We start from the raw sequence: 16,529 nt of genomic DNA on the forward strand, positions 1-16,529 counted from the left end.
GCATGCCCAACCCCTGGCTATTTTCCCAGTTAGGCCTCCAAGAGCTAATATAAGACAAATTTTTAAGTTGAAATACTATAAGGTTTTAATTCATGTTATGGGTTAACGACCCAAGAATGTCATTTCAAACCACAGCCTATTCTGAAGCTCAGAACCCATAATCATCCCTTTGTCCAATACAAGGAGGCACCTAACTGTTAAGTGGGACTTTTTTCCTGCTCATACGCAGCAATTACTGGAAAACTATCTTACATAATATGTAAAAATATAGAAGTATATGTATTTTTAGTTTACCAGAAAGTCCTCTCATGCCAAGGCTGAGTTGTCAAATGTAAAGTCTGAGCTGAGAACAAATGTTATAGCTAAACTGCCGGCTTTTAAAAATATGGCTCCAGTGACATACCTTTAAATATAACTGGGCTACTGAATACCACTATAATTAAGATCCAAAAATTAAAAACAAGGTTGTAATACTTAGGAACCCCACGAAGGAAATGAGTTAGGAGACAGGGAAAAGAACAAATAGAACAGGCCGGGCGCGGTGGCTCACGCCTGTAATCCCAGCACTTTGGGAGGCCGAGGCGGGTGGATCACAAGGTCAGGAGATGGAGACCATGGTGAAACCCCGTCTCTACTAAAAATAGAAAAAATTAGCCGGGCGCAGCGGCGGGCGCCTGTAGTCCCAGCTACTCGGGAGGCTGAGGCAGGAGAATGGCGTGAACCCGGGAGGCGGAGCTTGCAGTGAGCCGAGATTGCGCCACTGCACTCCAGCCTGGGCAACAGAGCAAGACTCCGTCTCAAAAAAAAAAAAAAAAAAAACAAAAAACAAATAGAACAGAGACAGAATAAAATCCCTCACAAATTAAAATCTTCTTCCTAAGGAAGAGTCATTCCTTGATCTTTGGCTTCATAATTCTTCCCAGCAGCTTTTGTCAAGGGAGACAGTCATTTGAAAGTGGGCTGACTTGATCTTCCCACTAGAAAAAATAAAAGCTCACTGGTTGTAGGTAAGTAAGCACAAATCCTGCCACTGCATAATCAAGTGTGTGGGTGGAAGTGTTCACAATGAACAGTTTGAAAGGCAGTTCTCTGAAGCATCCAAACCCCGACAGCACATGGAACTCATACATACATATATATATATATATGGTTTTCGATATCCATGGTAACCGGGCAGGCTTCATTCTTAAAGAGAAAGTACAGTATTTCCATTGGGTTATTCTGTGGCCTGAATAAACAGAGACAAGTAGGCAATCCTTACTACTTGTGCTCCTTCTCAGTAAGATATTTTGGGGCTGGGCATGGTGGCTCATGCGTGTAATCCCAGCACTTTGGGAGCCCAAGGCAGGCGGATCACCTGAGGTCAGGAGTTCAAGACCAGCCTGGCCAACATGGTGAAACCCCATCTCTACTAAAAATACAAATATTGGCCAGGTGTGGTGGCTCACACCTGTAATCCTAGCACTTTGGGAGGCCAAGACAGATGGATCACGAGGTCAGGAGATTGAGATCATCCTGGCTAACACTGTGAAACCCATCTCTACTAAAAATACAAAATATTAGCTGGGCGTGGTGGCACGCACCTGTAGTCCCAGGGAGGCTGAGGCAGGAGAATCACTTGAACCCGGGAGGTGGAGGTTGCAGTGAGCTGAGATCACGCCACTACACTCCAGCCTGGGCAACAGAGTGAGACTCCATCTCAAAAATAAATAAATAAATAAATAAATAAACAAACAAACACACACAAAAATTAGCCGGGTATTGTGGTGCATGCCTGTAATCTCAGCTACTCAGGAGGCTGACGCATGAGAATCACTTGAATCTGGGAGGCAGAGGTTGCAGTGAGCCAAGATCACACCACCACACTCTAGCCTAAATGACAGAGCAAGACTGTCCCCCCAAAAAAAAAAAAAGGTATTTTGGGATTTGGCTTTCAATTCTAAACAGATCCAATTTGCTACCATACATATGACTAACAATGGCACCTCCCTGTCATAGTTCTGTACTGTTTATACTGCCTGGAAATGTTACTGCCACAGGTAGTATATGAAAACTTAAAGGAGAGAAAGAATAAAGAAGGTCATTTCACATACAAACAGTGGGGAGGCAAAAAGAAAGGATCAAAGTTGGATTGTCTATACTTCTTTTTTTTTTTTTTGAGATGGAGTCTCGCTCTGTTGCCCAGGCTGGAGCACAGTGGCCGGATCTCAGCTCACTGCAAGCTCCGCCTCCCAGGTTTACGCCATTCTCCTGCCTCAGCCTCCCGAGTAGCTGGGACTATAGGTGCCCGCCACCTCGCCCGGCTAGTTTTTTGTATTTTTTTAGTAGAGACGCGGTTTCACCGTGTTAGCCAGGATGGTCTCAATCTCTTGATCTCATGATCCACCCGTCTCGGCCTCCCAAAGTGCTAGGATTACAGGCTTGAGCCACCACGCCCGGCCCTATACTTCTTTACCCAAAATAAGTTCAATCTTTGAGCTACAACATCAAATATTAACATAGATTGTTTTTAGGTTACAATATTCCACCAAACACACTCAGCCTATAATAGACCTCAAAGTTTTTGGCAAAAATGCATAATTTCTTTTCTGTTGCCTTTTTCTTAGGTTCCAGCCATAAGATTTATGAAGGGGAAATTTTCACTGTTGTTGTTTTGAGGGAGAGAAATCTTACATATCCACCAAACTCCCAATTATAATACACTCAAAGCCTGTCATTTCCAACTGGGAGTGGCTGATAGACACATACAGTGAGTAAATGCCAGGTTCACATTCTCATTCATTTATTCAACGAATATTTATTAAGCAAGTACCATGCTGGGCACTACGCTGGGCATATAGTAGTAAACAAAATAGATAAGATCCTGCTCACATGTTTGGGTTATCAGTCTACACTATCACTGATCTTAGGCAAACTGCTTCATTTCTCTGGCCTCAATTCCCTCACTGATCAAATGGTAACATCAGATAACTTTACTATTTTACATTCATTTCAGGGCTTTATAATCACAAGGTGGCATTTTTCACAAAATATCTCATCTGAGCCTCACAAGAACCCTGAGAGTGTGGCAGGACAGGCATTACTGACCTTTCCGGTCTAGCACTCCATGCCTCTACAACTACTCCCTGAGGAGTAAAAGCTAGAGTTATGTAAGCTTATTTTACAGAGAAAATAACTTGACTGTCTTTTTCCAAAGTTTTCTTTGGAAATTTAGGAGGCCTGAAGGATAGTACTACAGACAAATTTAGTGGAAAAAATTAACAACTACGTTCTTTGTTCAGCACAGTTATGCTCACTCTGAGAGATCTAAGATCATATTAATCAAGAAAAGCAAAGTGGTGGTGGGCTCACCATCAGAGGAAGGTGGTGTAGTCCCAAGGGGTGTGACTGGGGTTGCAGGAGCAGGACTGACAGGGGTCGTCACCAAGCCCATTTCTGGATGGCTCTGAAAAAGATACACAGATGTGTAAGAAAACAGAAAATCCAGTTCTCCGTGAGTATCAAGTGCCTAATACCAATAAGGACTGGTATTCCAGACCTTATAATTTTTTTTTGAGACAGCATCTTGCTATGTTGTCCAAGCTGGTCTCAAAATCCTAGGCTCAAGTGCTCTCCTGCCTCAGTCTCCTGAGTAGGTGGGACTACAGATGCATGCCACTGTGCCCCTAGTCTCATAATTAGAAAGCTCACTGAGGCCGGGCACGGTGGATCACATCTATAATCCCAGCACTTTGGGAGGCCGAGGTGGGCAGATCACGAGGTCAGGAGATCGAAACCATCTTGGCCAACACGGTGAAACCCCATCTCTACTAAAATACAAACAATTAGCTGGGCATGGTGGTGCATGCCTGTAGTCCCAGCTACTCGGAAGGCCGAGGCAGGGGAATCATTTGACTCCAGGAGGCAGAGGTTGCAGTGAGGCAACATCACGCCACTGTGCTCTAGCCTGGTGACAGAGCAAGACTCTGTCTCAAAAAAAAAGAAAGAAAGCTCACTGAGGAGGGACTACTTCTGCATTTAGTTCTCATGAGTAGTTGATTACAGTTGATGCTTGCTAATCTCTAATAAGCTCTGTGTGCTAATTTATCTTAAGCAACTAGGTTTCCATTACGTAAGTTTTTCTGTGGCACCACAGAAATTAAAAAAATTAAAAACTGGGGTAAACAAATATACAGGATTACTCTACAAGAGAGCAGAGAACATTTGCAATCCCATCCAGACCTGGGATCTCATCAGATCAACCGAAAACACATCAATAGGCTGTTCTGATAACCACATAATTGACTAGTAGATGTAGATGAGTCAAGGGGATACCAGGTACTATAAAAAGAACTATTCAGCTGGGTGCAGCAGCTCACACCTGTAATCCCAGCACTTTTGGGAGGCTGAGCCAGGTGGATCACGAGGTCAGGAGATCAAGACCATCCTGGCTAACACGGTGAAACTCTGTCTCTACTAAAAATACAAAAAAAAAAAAAAAAAATTAGCCAGGTGTGGTGGCGGGCACCTGTAGTCCCAGCTTCTCAGGAGGCTGAGGCAGGAGAATGGCGTGAACCTGGGAGGCGGAGCTTGCAGTGAGCTGAGATCGCGCCACTGCACTCCAGCCTGGACAACAGAGTGAGACTCTGTCTCCAAAAAAAAAAAAAAAAAAAAAAAAAAAGAGCTATTCAGATGCGGCCTTCCTGTTCCACAACAAACAAAAGTGTGTGTGCCTTCATTGGGAGGCAAAGACATAGAGAGACACCCAGTAGGGACCAAAACAGATAACTCTTCCGTCCCTGACCTTTCTTAGCCATTCCTCCCACATCAGCTCTTGAGAATTAAGCTGAGTGACAGCTGTTTTTAACTTCCCTTTTCTTCCCTAACAGCTTTACCAGCACTTTACCTTCCTCACCTCTTCCTTTAAAATCAGTTATAGGATTTGGAGAGCAGATAAGAAACAGAGTGAAAATAATAACTAAAGTCTCTATGTTATCAGTCATGAAAACTCATAAGTGTTCTATGAAGCAGATCTCAAACTAGCATGATGCTTTTTAAGCATGACCTTATTTTTGTGTGAAAATTCAAATCAATAGATTCCATATACATCTACCCTTTGAGAAAAAGCATAAGCAAACTTTCCCTTAAAAGAACTCTACATACATATTTTAAACAGTCTGGCTTTAAGATAAAAACACTTCATCAATTTTTTAAAAGGGCTTTCATGGACAGCTCTTGAGTTCTTGGTCTACTTTAGTCCTCTTCTATGCCAATTACTGCGGCTATCCCTCAGGCATGTGACCCATCGCTCAGTATTCTGGGGATTTTTTTGCTTTTTATTTTGTTTTGTTGTTTACTTATTTATTTTTCCTTGAGATAGAGTCTCACTCTGTCGCCCAGTCTGGAGTGCAATGGTGCAATCTCGGCTCACTGCAAGCTCTGCCTCCCAGGTTCACGCCATTCTCCTGCCTCAGCCTCCCAAGCAGCTGGGACTACAGGCACCCACTACCACGCCCAGCTAATTTTTTTTGTGTGTGTATTTTTAGTAGAGACAGAGTTTCACCATGTTAGCCAGGATGGTCTCAATCTCCTGACCTTGTGATCCACCTACCCCAGCCTCCCAAAGTGCTGGGATTACAGACATGAACCACAGCGCAGGGTCTAGCGCTCAGTATTCTATGACTTCCTTTCAATGTATATAAACCACATTATCTGTTAACAGCTAACTTTAACCTGGCCAAGATATTTTTTATTTTTTTCCTCTGGAAATTGGTGAGATAATAAGATGAGTGGTTTGGCCTATTTTATCTCCAGTTGTAATTCCACAGTGGTGTGGAAAGCAGAAAGCCCAATATAAAAATCCACATAGCAGATAATACCAGGGATTTCTAGTGAGCAAAATGAAGTCATCACAACTCATTTGTATTAACGGGATCAGTAAACTGTCCAAAAAAACTAACTTTGCACGTTATTAGACTCATTTCAGCACTGGATGGAAACATACATAGTTGAGGACAGCACGAAACAAAGGCAACTGATTCAACCCTTGTTACCACCACTTACCAATGCAAAGCAGGGTTTAAACAAGTACAGACATATGCTTTTCAATGGAATGAATCGGTATGAAACTTAGGGAGAAAAAAAAACACTGGGATTTTTAATGTAACCAACCTGAGCTAATACTGTGATGAAGTTGCGATTTAAATGAACAGCTTCATAAAGTGCCAGAAGAATGGCCTCATTGGTTCTAAAGAGAAAGAGAATAAATTGGAGTGGCTTTTATACTGGGGGAGTTAAAACAATATAACCATGAAGATAAGATTGGATTGCACCCCAGCACCTCATTATCAATTCCTTTGCATTTCTAAAGTTCCCCTTTACTCGCCATTTGGGCATATGCAAAAGTGTATAGGCAAGAGTTAGGGCCTTCACTTTAATTCCTTAGGAGCAGTTCTCATCTACTTCATTATCTTCCCTCTGTTTTTCCACCTCAACCCAGTTAAGTCCTCAACTGGCTCAGACACCCATCACTCTTTTGTTTTATTGCAGAGATAGGCTGGCAACAGTTGTCAGCTTATTGTCGCCCAATACATATGAAGAACAGAAATGTCTAAGGGTCCATTATTGTTCAAAACCCATGAAACATTGGAAAATCACCAACAAAAGCATGATTCTGTAAAAGATTAACAAGAGGTTACACTGCACATTCTCATATCCAGCAGGATAGCCCACATTAAAGTCCCAGTCACTGCACAAGAATGTCAGGCACTTACTGTACTGAGATTTTCTCATGGGCATCTGCTATGAACATGCTGCCCACCTGTGGAAGAAAAGGGGAATTGCAGACTTACAGCAGGAGGATATGAGAGGAGCTTTGTGCCTAGGAAGCCTTTCATCAGTGAAAGAAACAAGCTGCTTCCAGCTGGGGAGAACTTGGAACTCCGGGCCATAAGTCGCACACACCAAAACCAGCCCACTTTGAAAATCTTAAAAGACTCATAAGTAATAAATGAAATAATAAGAATCCTACTAAATCATCTTGCCTTAAAAAGGGCCTTAAAAGAAAAAGCCTAGTACTTTTGTCCAACTCTCCTTTTCAGTGTGTAAGTTTAGTCACTCTGACAGTTAACCTGCACATCCTCATCACTCTGTATCTTTCCTAGAAGTTGCTTATTTGAAGTCAGAAACTAACCTAGGAAAAACTTCACAAAAGCAGGCTGACTTCAGCCAACATAGAGCTATCTTTGGGAACAATATTTGGGTTTCAGACCAAAGCTGTCTATATGAGATCCACTCTCCATTTTTCAGATAACAAAATCTTTAGTTTGTGTCCTAGTCAGAGCAAGTGAATAAGTAAATGGAGTAGGCTGCCTCTAATGTATATGATATCAGAGGCACTAAGATGCCTACTCCCCCTAAAAAATACCTCTTCCACTTCCTTAATTATGCTTGAAACTATACACAAACCTATGCTGCTAGAGCTTCGTATGTTTGGTACAAAACTTTCTGAAAACTTGACTGAAAGGCAGAGATGTCTGGGAGCAGTATAATTGTATCTAATTCATTTAATCAAACACCAATACAAAACCCATACTTCTCTAGCCCCTGAGAGAGTTTACTCATTTACATTTTGGAGTTAAAGCGTTTATCAGGCCCCTCCCTGAGAACAGGCTGAGAAGGCAGAAGGAACAATTTATAAGCAGTGGGGGAAAAAAAATTGCAGAAGTGGAGGAGGAGAGGGGGCAACTGCTTCTTGCAATTAACCAAAAAATTGTCTTGCCCTAGAACTGATTACTTGGATAATAATGCCCAGAAGATAGACTTTCTGAATCTGCCTAGATTCTAGAATCTCCTAGATTTCTCTCTTCAAAATCAGCCCCAGATTATCTGGTACCAAATGCCAAGAAACCTTGCCCTGGAGTCTTGTAAACTGGACCAATAACTTCCCCAAAATTCAGACCTCTATGCCCAAACCCTAAGCTATTAGAAGAGTGGCCCAGATCTACTGCACAATCGCTCAACCCTGGGACCAGCTATGAGGACCAAACAGCCATGGCAGACAGCAAAGGTGCATTCACAGGAGGACTCAGATCCAAACCCTACTATACTGTGTTCCACAAGGTCAGTGCCCAAACGGAGCCAACTCTTCAGGAAGCAAATTCTGGCTTAACGTGTACCTTTTCTTTAGCCTTTAAAAAATTAATTAATTAATTAACTAATGTGGAAAAACGAAGTACCAGAGAAACCAAAGCTCTCCTTTCCCCTATCTCACTTGGTTTTGAATCTCACTAAAGGTACATCGAAAGTGGGGATTAAAAAAAAAAAGAAAGAAAGAAATTCACTAAAGGAAATACACTCCCCAAGAAAATCTGCTCTGAGCAGCCTCTCTCGTCATCATGCTGCCATCACTTCAAATATCTGAACTTCGAAGCCCAATTTGTCCACCCCTGCAGACAACACTGTTTCTGTTTTTTTCAGGAGAAAAAAAAAAAAAAGCAGGACTTACCATATTTGTTAAAGCAGAGAAGAAACCACTTTGGTGTTCTTCTTCCTTGTCTTTATACTGCCTAAACAAAAAGAACTAAATTCAACTTTAGGATTATTTATCAAGTATGTCTTTGTCTTTGGCATTTGGGGTAATCAGGGCAAAGCCTCCCCCCCTTTTTTTTTTTGACACAGAGTCTCACTCTGTTGCCCAGGCTGGAGCGTAGTGGTGTGATCTCGGCTCACTACAAGCTCCGCCTCCCAGGTTCACGCCATTCTCCTGCCTCAGCCTCCTGCATCCGGCGCCCGCCACCACGCCTGGTTAATTTTTTGTATTTTTAGTAGAGACGGGGTTTCACCGTGTTAGCCAGAATGGTCTCGATCTCCTGACCTTGTGATCCACCTGCCTCGGCCTCCCAAAGTGCTGGGATTACAGGAGTGAGCCACTGCACCCGGCCAGGGTGGAGCACTCTTAAAATTCTCTGACTCCAGAAAACTAACGCATCATGACAATCAAGCATTACGACAATCCCTGCAAGCTAAGAGGCACCTGTCTGCTCTTGAGGTAGTGTGTACCAAAATGCCTGGTTACTTTGGGAGAGACTTAGACTTAGAAAGCAGGCTGCAAAAGTGCCCTAACATATCCAGTTATTTCTTTTTGTTTTTTGTTTTTTTGTTTTTTTTTTTTTTTGAGACAGAGTCTGGCTCTGTCGCCCAGGCTGGAGTGCAGTGGCCGGATCTTAGCCCACTGCAAGTTCCACCTTCCAGGCTTACGCCATTCTCCTGCCTCAGCCTCCCAAGTAGCTGGGACTACAGGCACCCGCCATGTCGCCTGGCTAGTTTTTTGTATTTTTTTTTTAGTAGAGACGGGGTTTCATCGTGTTAGCCAGGATGGTCTTGATCTCCTGACCTCATGATCCGCCCACCTCGGCCTCCCAAAGTGCTGGGATTACAGGCTTGAGCCACCGCGCCCGGCCTCCAGTTATTTCTTAAACAATCTATTACTTGAAAAGTGTGACAGTAAAATTACTTTAGGGCTAGAACACTGAAAATCTTGTTTCTTTTTAAAGGAGGAGGAAGGAAATCAGTAAACTAAACTCTCTGGAGAGATGGGACAGATTTGAAGTTCTGATACCCAACTGTGTGTGAGAAAAGTCTAGAGAGGAGCATGAAAGATCCTGCCTGGCCCTTGCCAGGATTAGGGATACTTCTGGTCTCCATTCACTAATGTCAGATCCTTCCAGCAAAAGGGAAAGCAAGCATCGATGAAGGGAGCCCCCAGGAGAAACAGGGACTCTGGGAAGTTGAGGTTTATTCCCAATAAAAAGAAACATCTGTCAAACTAGGGCTTAATATACTTTCTCCTTTTATATATTTTTAAGATGACAAAAAAGCAGTCTCCACAGCCTTTTTTATATATTTGTATGATACACTGGACTAAATGGAAGTGCCCACTTGTGGCTGGAAGACTAGTTAAAATGCTCTGTAATAAAATACCAAGAGTTGCAAAGGAATGTGCCTAATTGCCTTAAGAGACACTAACCTAGTGGCTACTTTTCCCCTGGTGTTAAAAACAATCCCTGCTAAGGCCATCAAGCAAAGCTAGAGCAAATACATCTGCCAGGGCCTGTACCTCTGAATACTCTTGGACTAGGTAAGGGAATTTCACCCAAGAACTCTAACAAAACTCAACAACCAATTCAAATGAAAATCAGACCCCCTTCCATTCTGGAAAGGTGGACTTACCTGTTGTACTCAGATAAAGCCTGAGCAATTACAAGCCCCATTCCCTAGAAGGGAAAAGATAGCATAGGTGAAATAAGACAGCAGCCTTTGAGGGTTGGTGATGATGCTAGAACTAGGTCAGAAAGAACACTAATTAGCCCAGGAAGTCCTGCCTGAAAGTTGGCGACAAGGACAGAAATTCTGAAAGGCACTGTCAAAGCATCAAAAGGAAGTTCTTTGGGAAGATTTTTCTTATCTAATTATCTTAATGTTCCCAGGTACAATTAAAATGGATAATCAAGCAGTGAAACAGACCAGGGCCCAGATTGTTGACAATTTCACTGGGATCATTTTCACTCTGAAAGACAAGATCCAGTTAGAATCTTCAAACAAAAAGCCCTCAAATGTCTCCAAAAACAGCCAGAGCAAAGTGACAATGAGTCCATGCTAAACGAAGGTGCACATAGATAAGCTACTTTCTTTCAAGCCACAGGAATGTAAAGGGAAGTAGCATCCAATACATGTTAAAGTGACTTATCAACTTCCCCGAGAACCTCTGATGCATAACACAAAGATCAATTAAGGCCACAGCATGAATCATGTGTGCATTTTTTTCATAAAGGAAATTGTAAAGAAGGAATAGGGTAGGATGGAAAGGGAATAAAGCAAGACACCTGGTCATCTTCTTCCTCCCTATATTCAGAGATCAGATATTATTTCCCAAACTTTCAAGGATATATATAGTAGATACAGATCATCCCCATGTTTCAGCTTCACCAAGTCAGGCTATAAATACTATCTGGTTAGTTCTAAAAGAAGGAATCTCCCATCATTTAGTCATCTAAGGTTTCTTATTCTTGAATGTGTAATTTATTAACTTTGTAGGATAATCAACTTCAGCACACTATAACATGAAACATAACCACTTCATCACGATTAGCAAGCAAATGTCCCCTCAAATCTTCCTTCCATGATAATAAGTCAGAAGACAGTAAAACGGTAGCACCGATGCACTAAAAAGAAATATTAATTCCCTCTCTATAACCAGATGAAATTGACAGAACAGCCCTCTGCTCTCTGTTCTAAATGTACTTTCCACTGAAAGTAATGCCACTGAATGCAAATAAGTAAGACAATACACAAGGATCCAGATACTCACATTGAGTGTGGCCTCATCATCCACGATAGATAGCTTCACAATATAAGGATTCACAGACTGTTAAATAAGAGAAGAGACTCCAGGTAAGTCTGACCTAGTTAAGAAAACCCGTTAGCTATCTTTAAAGTGTTAACAAAAATGCTCTATAAGGCCCTCTACAGTGATGCTCCTGATACACAGTCCCAATCCACATTGCCTGCTGACTCCTCCCATTTCCAGTTAATTTCTCAGCGTGTCTGGGCATTCATCAAGTGTACACACAAATACACATACACACCTCAGTTCTGTTCTACCTGTATTTTCCCTTAGGCTGAATCAGTGCAGGCCCTATGTCCACCACTTCTACCATCTTTCCCTCTTACTTGCATCTAAAAAGTAAGTGAATGCTCCACAACACTCACTTTGTCCTACCCTACCAATAATTTACTAAGTCCATAGGGATAGCCATCTTTTGGGGAACATAAAAGCTTGCCATAAGGCACATATTTATAAGTTGTTAACTTATATTTTCATCCCAAAGGCTTCCTAACCATTTCACAAACTATATGCAAGGACTGATTCACCCACCCGTAAAACAAAGCCACCTTGGGGTGGAAGGTGGCAGCTGCTTAACAGCCAGAGAGGCCGTTTATGGAGATCTGATACCCAAATAACACTGCAGGGAGAACTGAAAAAAACGATGTAAATACCCAAACAACAATCTGGTCAGGACACTGGGATTTAATGATTGTCCCATCACTTAGAGCACTGGAAGAGTTCTCAGGTTTTTCCAGACCCAATCTCAGTTGGGCAGCATAAGAAAATGGTCATATATTTAAACTCATAAAGCAATTGGATCATCTCCCACAAAGGGGATGAGAACCAATGACCTTTCCTTACACATATAGGACATGAGGAAAGATTTCATATAGATCAGGCACCAATTCTAATCCAGGAGAAGCAAGGAACAATAGTTCTCAGACTGGCAGTTTCTACAGCTACCAAAAAAACTCATTACTGAGAAACTTGAAAACTCAACTGAAAGGCTCATTCCCCACACAGACCTATTCAACTGAGCTTCTGAGGGCATCTTTCGCATGTCAACTGGGAACAGAGAAAGAGACAGCTTTGCTTTCTTAACAGCCCAAATGTTTATAAGGTTTACTGCAACACAACTTAAGGTGTAAAACCCACTCCATTTGTTACTTGATCTGACAGAAGGAAGGCTCTCAACACTTCTTCCTACAACCAACAGTCAAATTCTGCTGATTCTACAGACCTCAGGGAAGCTCCCATGCAAGTGGGTCCTCAGAAAAGAAAATCAAGCAAAAGTGGCTGACTTAGATATGCTGCCATGATGACAGTAATACTAAAAAGAGCAGACCACTATTTCTTGGCATAATTTTTGAAAGTTCTCATCACTCATCTTCCCAAAAGAAGACTGTTTTAGGTTTTAGTTTTTTGTTTTTTTGTTTTTGTTTTGAGACGGAGTTTCACTTTTGTTGCCCAGGCTGGAATGCAATCGCACGATCTTGGCTCATCACAACCTCCGCCTCCCAGGTTCAAGCGATTCTCCTGCCTTAGCCTCCCAAGTAGCTGGGACTACAGGCACATGCCACCACACCCGGCTAAGTTTGTATTTTTAGTAGAGATAGGGTTTCTCCATGTTGGTCCGGCTGGTCTCAAACTCCTGACCTCAGGTGACCCACCTGCCTCGGCCTCCCAAAGTGCTGGGATTACAGGCGTGAGCCACTGCACCCAGCCTGTTTTAGGTTTTAATCGGGGTCATCTGATTTCCAAGCAAACATTTGCATTCTAGTTCTTCTGCTTATTAATTGTGGCAAATTAGGCACATAAAGCTAAGTTTCTATTTCCTCATCTGTAAAATGAGGATACAGGTTGAGTATCTCATCTAAAATGCTTTAGGGCTGGACACGGTGGCTCATGCCTGTAATCCTAACACTTTGGGAGGCCATGGTGGGAGGATCACTTGAGGCCAGGAGTTCAAGACCAGCTTGGGCAACATGGCAAAACCCTATCTCTACAAAAAATTTAAAAAGTTAGCCGGGCATGGCCGGGCGCGGTGGCTCAAGCCTGTAATCCCAGCACTTTGGGAGGCCGAGACGGGCGGATCACGAGGTCAGGAGATCGAGACCATCCTGGCTAACACGGTGAAACCCCGTCTCTACTAAAAAAAAAAATACAAAAAACTAGCCGGGCGAGGTGGCGGGCACCTGTAGTCCCAGCTACTCGGGAGGCTGAGGCGGGAGAATGGCGTGAACCCGGGAGGCGGAGCTTGCAGTGAGCTGAGATCCGGCCACTGCACTCCAGCCTGGGCCACAGAGCGAGACTCCGTCTCAAAAAAAAACAAAACAAAACAAAAAGTTAGCCGGGCATAGTGGCACATGCCTGTAGTCCCAGCTACTCGGAAGGATGAAGTGTGAGAATCACTTGAGTCCAGGAGGTCAAGGCTGCAGTGAGCTGTGATCACGTCCTTGCACTCCAGCCTGGGTGACAGAGTGAGACCCTGTCTTGATCAATCAATCAAACAAACATTTGGGATAGAAGCACTTATGATTTTGGATTTTTTTAACATGTTGGAATATGTGCATTATACTTACCTGTTAAGCATCCCTAATCCAAAAATCTGAAATGCTCCAATGAGCATTTCCTTTGAGTGTCATGTTGGTATTCAAAAAGTTTCAGATTTGGGGCATTTTGAATTTCAGATTTTCAGATTAGAGATGGCAATCTGTATTTTCTTCTCCTGGGGTTGCTATAAGGCTTAAATGAAGTAAGACACATCAAATCCTTAGCACAATAGCTGGTACACGCTATAGGCTTAATATTTGGTACAGGTAGCTGTATTTTTTCTTCTTTTACATTATTATCACATTCAAAGGAAAGCTCTTTAAGAAAAAGGGCAGTGTGGGAAGAAAAGGAACAACTTGCAATTAGACATAATAAACAATATGGTAATTTCTGAGAAATGTCATGCTCGAGGAAACAGTTGGGATCTGAGTCACTTCATCTCAGGAGACTTGGCCAGCCTAGAAAGCTAGGATCTTAATGTTGTGAAAATTTCTATTTTACCAGAGGCCTATTATTTACACTATACCCCTGTTGTACTGATCACTTTTTAAAACTGGAGGAAATCTACTTTTCTTCTATAAGACAGAATTACAAACTCTGTGAGTCTTCACAGTATCACTCTAATAGGGTCCTGCCTTTATTTGACTGCAGGTACACTTACCGTTTTCCATTGCTCTTCCCTAGACCTTTTTTGGGGGCTCTTTTGTCTTTTTAGATGAAATTATTAAAGTGGAACACATTACTTGAAGTGAGGAAGAACTACACATTTACTACATGGTATCTTTTCCATCACTTTTATTCCTTAAGTCCAACAACTTCTTCACTTTTTCTGTGCTTAGTTGGGTACCCAGCCTCGCTGTGCCTTGGCACCTTTCCGGAAAGGTTACAACGTACCCCATTGGTCATGAGATTGATTGTGCTGGTGGCTAGAATGCTATTCTCCCCAGCACACTCTCTCATGCTAGTTTGCACAGAATTTCATCAGCTTCTGTTTTGCTATGTTTATCTGGAATTCTTCATGTTCCTGTCAAAAACCTTCCTACTCCATGATCATCAGGCTTCCTTAATGGTTTCTGGTGAATGATTTATATCAAAAGCTGCAAAGCCCAGATAAATTAGGCCCACCAGCTCGCCCTTGCCCGCTATATTAATTCTTCTGGGGGCTTCTGAAAGACTAGAGATGCATACTTCATTCCAGAAATAAGATTCTCTCCAGTTCCTTGGCCATGTCCAATAGTTCAGGCTGACATTTCAGAGAGCCCTACTGAGTTGAGCCAGGATTCAGATCACAATCAGCGAAGCCAAGCCATTGCCTCAGAGTGGCCTGCATCCAGCAGAATGGTCTGAAAATATTCATTACTGATGATAGTGTGTTCCCATCACATATAACCCTCACCTCTCTTTAACTATCCTCAGCATTTTTCCATAGCTATTTTTCTTGCTGTTGTAATAAGGCCCCAGAGGCTATTACACATGACAGAGATCAAAATGGCTACCATGCCAGCCCCTCCAGATCATCAGTAAAACGGGTGTTGGGAATAAATTTCATATTTATTAGGAGCTCTACCTACCATTCATCAGTTCCTCCAAGACAATGAAAGCAATCAGAAACTGGAATTTATAACACATTAACATTGCTCTGCATATTCTAGTCCCTCTTTAAGTATTCCTTTCTCAAAGCCTCCCCTTCTTCCATATCTCTTCTTATAAGAATAAGCTCCAGATTTTGTTACCCATCACTTTCAACCTGGCCAAATAAAGCCTAACTAGGAATCATATCAAAAATCACTAGGTGAAGATCCAGAAGCTCAAAAAAGAAAATTCTCTCTCCAGCTGGCCCAGTTCTCACAGTACCGCTATTTATTAAGTGAAGAAAGTCAGGTTGCCTCAGTGCAGCTCCTGACTTTTGGGTTCAGTAAAGTACTCCTAGTGCCCAGGACTCGGTGCCAAATGCTTCCTACTCCTCAAAAGCAATCTCCAATGAAGCCCAATGAAGCCCAATGAAGCCCTCAGTCTTCCTTGAGTGGTCCCCTTCCTTTTCTGTGTATTCTGCCTTTTGAAGGGAATCAAGTATATGTGCCAACCCAAGTATAAATCTCTGGGTTCTGCTCTTCTCTCAAAAACCTATAAATCTGCACCCTGATTAATTCAGGGGCCAAAAGAACTCCAGAACTCCTATGAATAAGGCATTGTCTTCAATTTTTCATTAAAATCAGAAGGAGTTTCTATGCCAACAGTGATACTTACATAAGCAGACTGCATAAGGAGATGTGATATACAGTCATGTGCCGCATAAGGACATTTTGATCCATAATGGACTGCATATACTATGGTGGTCCCATGAGACTATAATGGAACTGAAAAATCCCTATAACCTAGTGACATTTTTAGCCATTATCACATAGTGCAACGCATTCATTACTCATGTATTTGTGGTGATAACGGTGTAAAGAAACCTACTGTGCTGCCAGTCATATAAAAGTATAGCACATACAGTTATCAGCCAGGCACGGTGGCTCACGCCTGTAATCCCAGCCCTTTGGGAGGCTGAAGTGGGCAGATCACTTGAGGGCAGGGGTTCGAGACCAGCCTAGGCAATATGGTGAACTCC

General features: G+C 42.5%; 1 protein-coding gene across 1 annotated transcript in view; it reads right to left on the reverse strand.

The window, feature by feature from the left end:
• Positions 1 to 16,529, reverse strand: part of ARMH3 (armadillo-like helical domain containing 3) — a 226,895-nt gene that overhangs the window by 167,589 nt on the left and 42,777 nt on the right. The window contains exons 9-14 of the mRNA XM_025397660.1: positions 11,348 to 11,404; positions 10,210 to 10,253; positions 8,486 to 8,546; positions 6,753 to 6,799; positions 6,151 to 6,226; positions 3,352 to 3,445 (exon numbers count right to left, since the gene is read on the reverse strand). Of these exons, the coding sequence (XP_025253445.1) occupies positions 3,352 to 3,445; positions 6,151 to 6,226; positions 6,753 to 6,799; positions 8,486 to 8,546; positions 10,210 to 10,253; positions 11,348 to 11,404 (379 nt within the window). The remainder of the gene's footprint in view (positions 1 to 3,351; positions 3,446 to 6,150; positions 6,227 to 6,752; positions 6,800 to 8,485; positions 8,547 to 10,209; positions 10,254 to 11,347; positions 11,405 to 16,529) is intronic.

Source organism: Theropithecus gelada, chromosome 9, assembly GCF_003255815.1.
Source record: "Theropithecus gelada isolate Dixy chromosome 9, Tgel_1.0, whole genome shotgun sequence".
In the NCBI taxonomy this organism is placed as follows: Eukaryota; Metazoa; Chordata; class Mammalia; order Primates; family Cercopithecidae; genus Theropithecus; species Theropithecus gelada.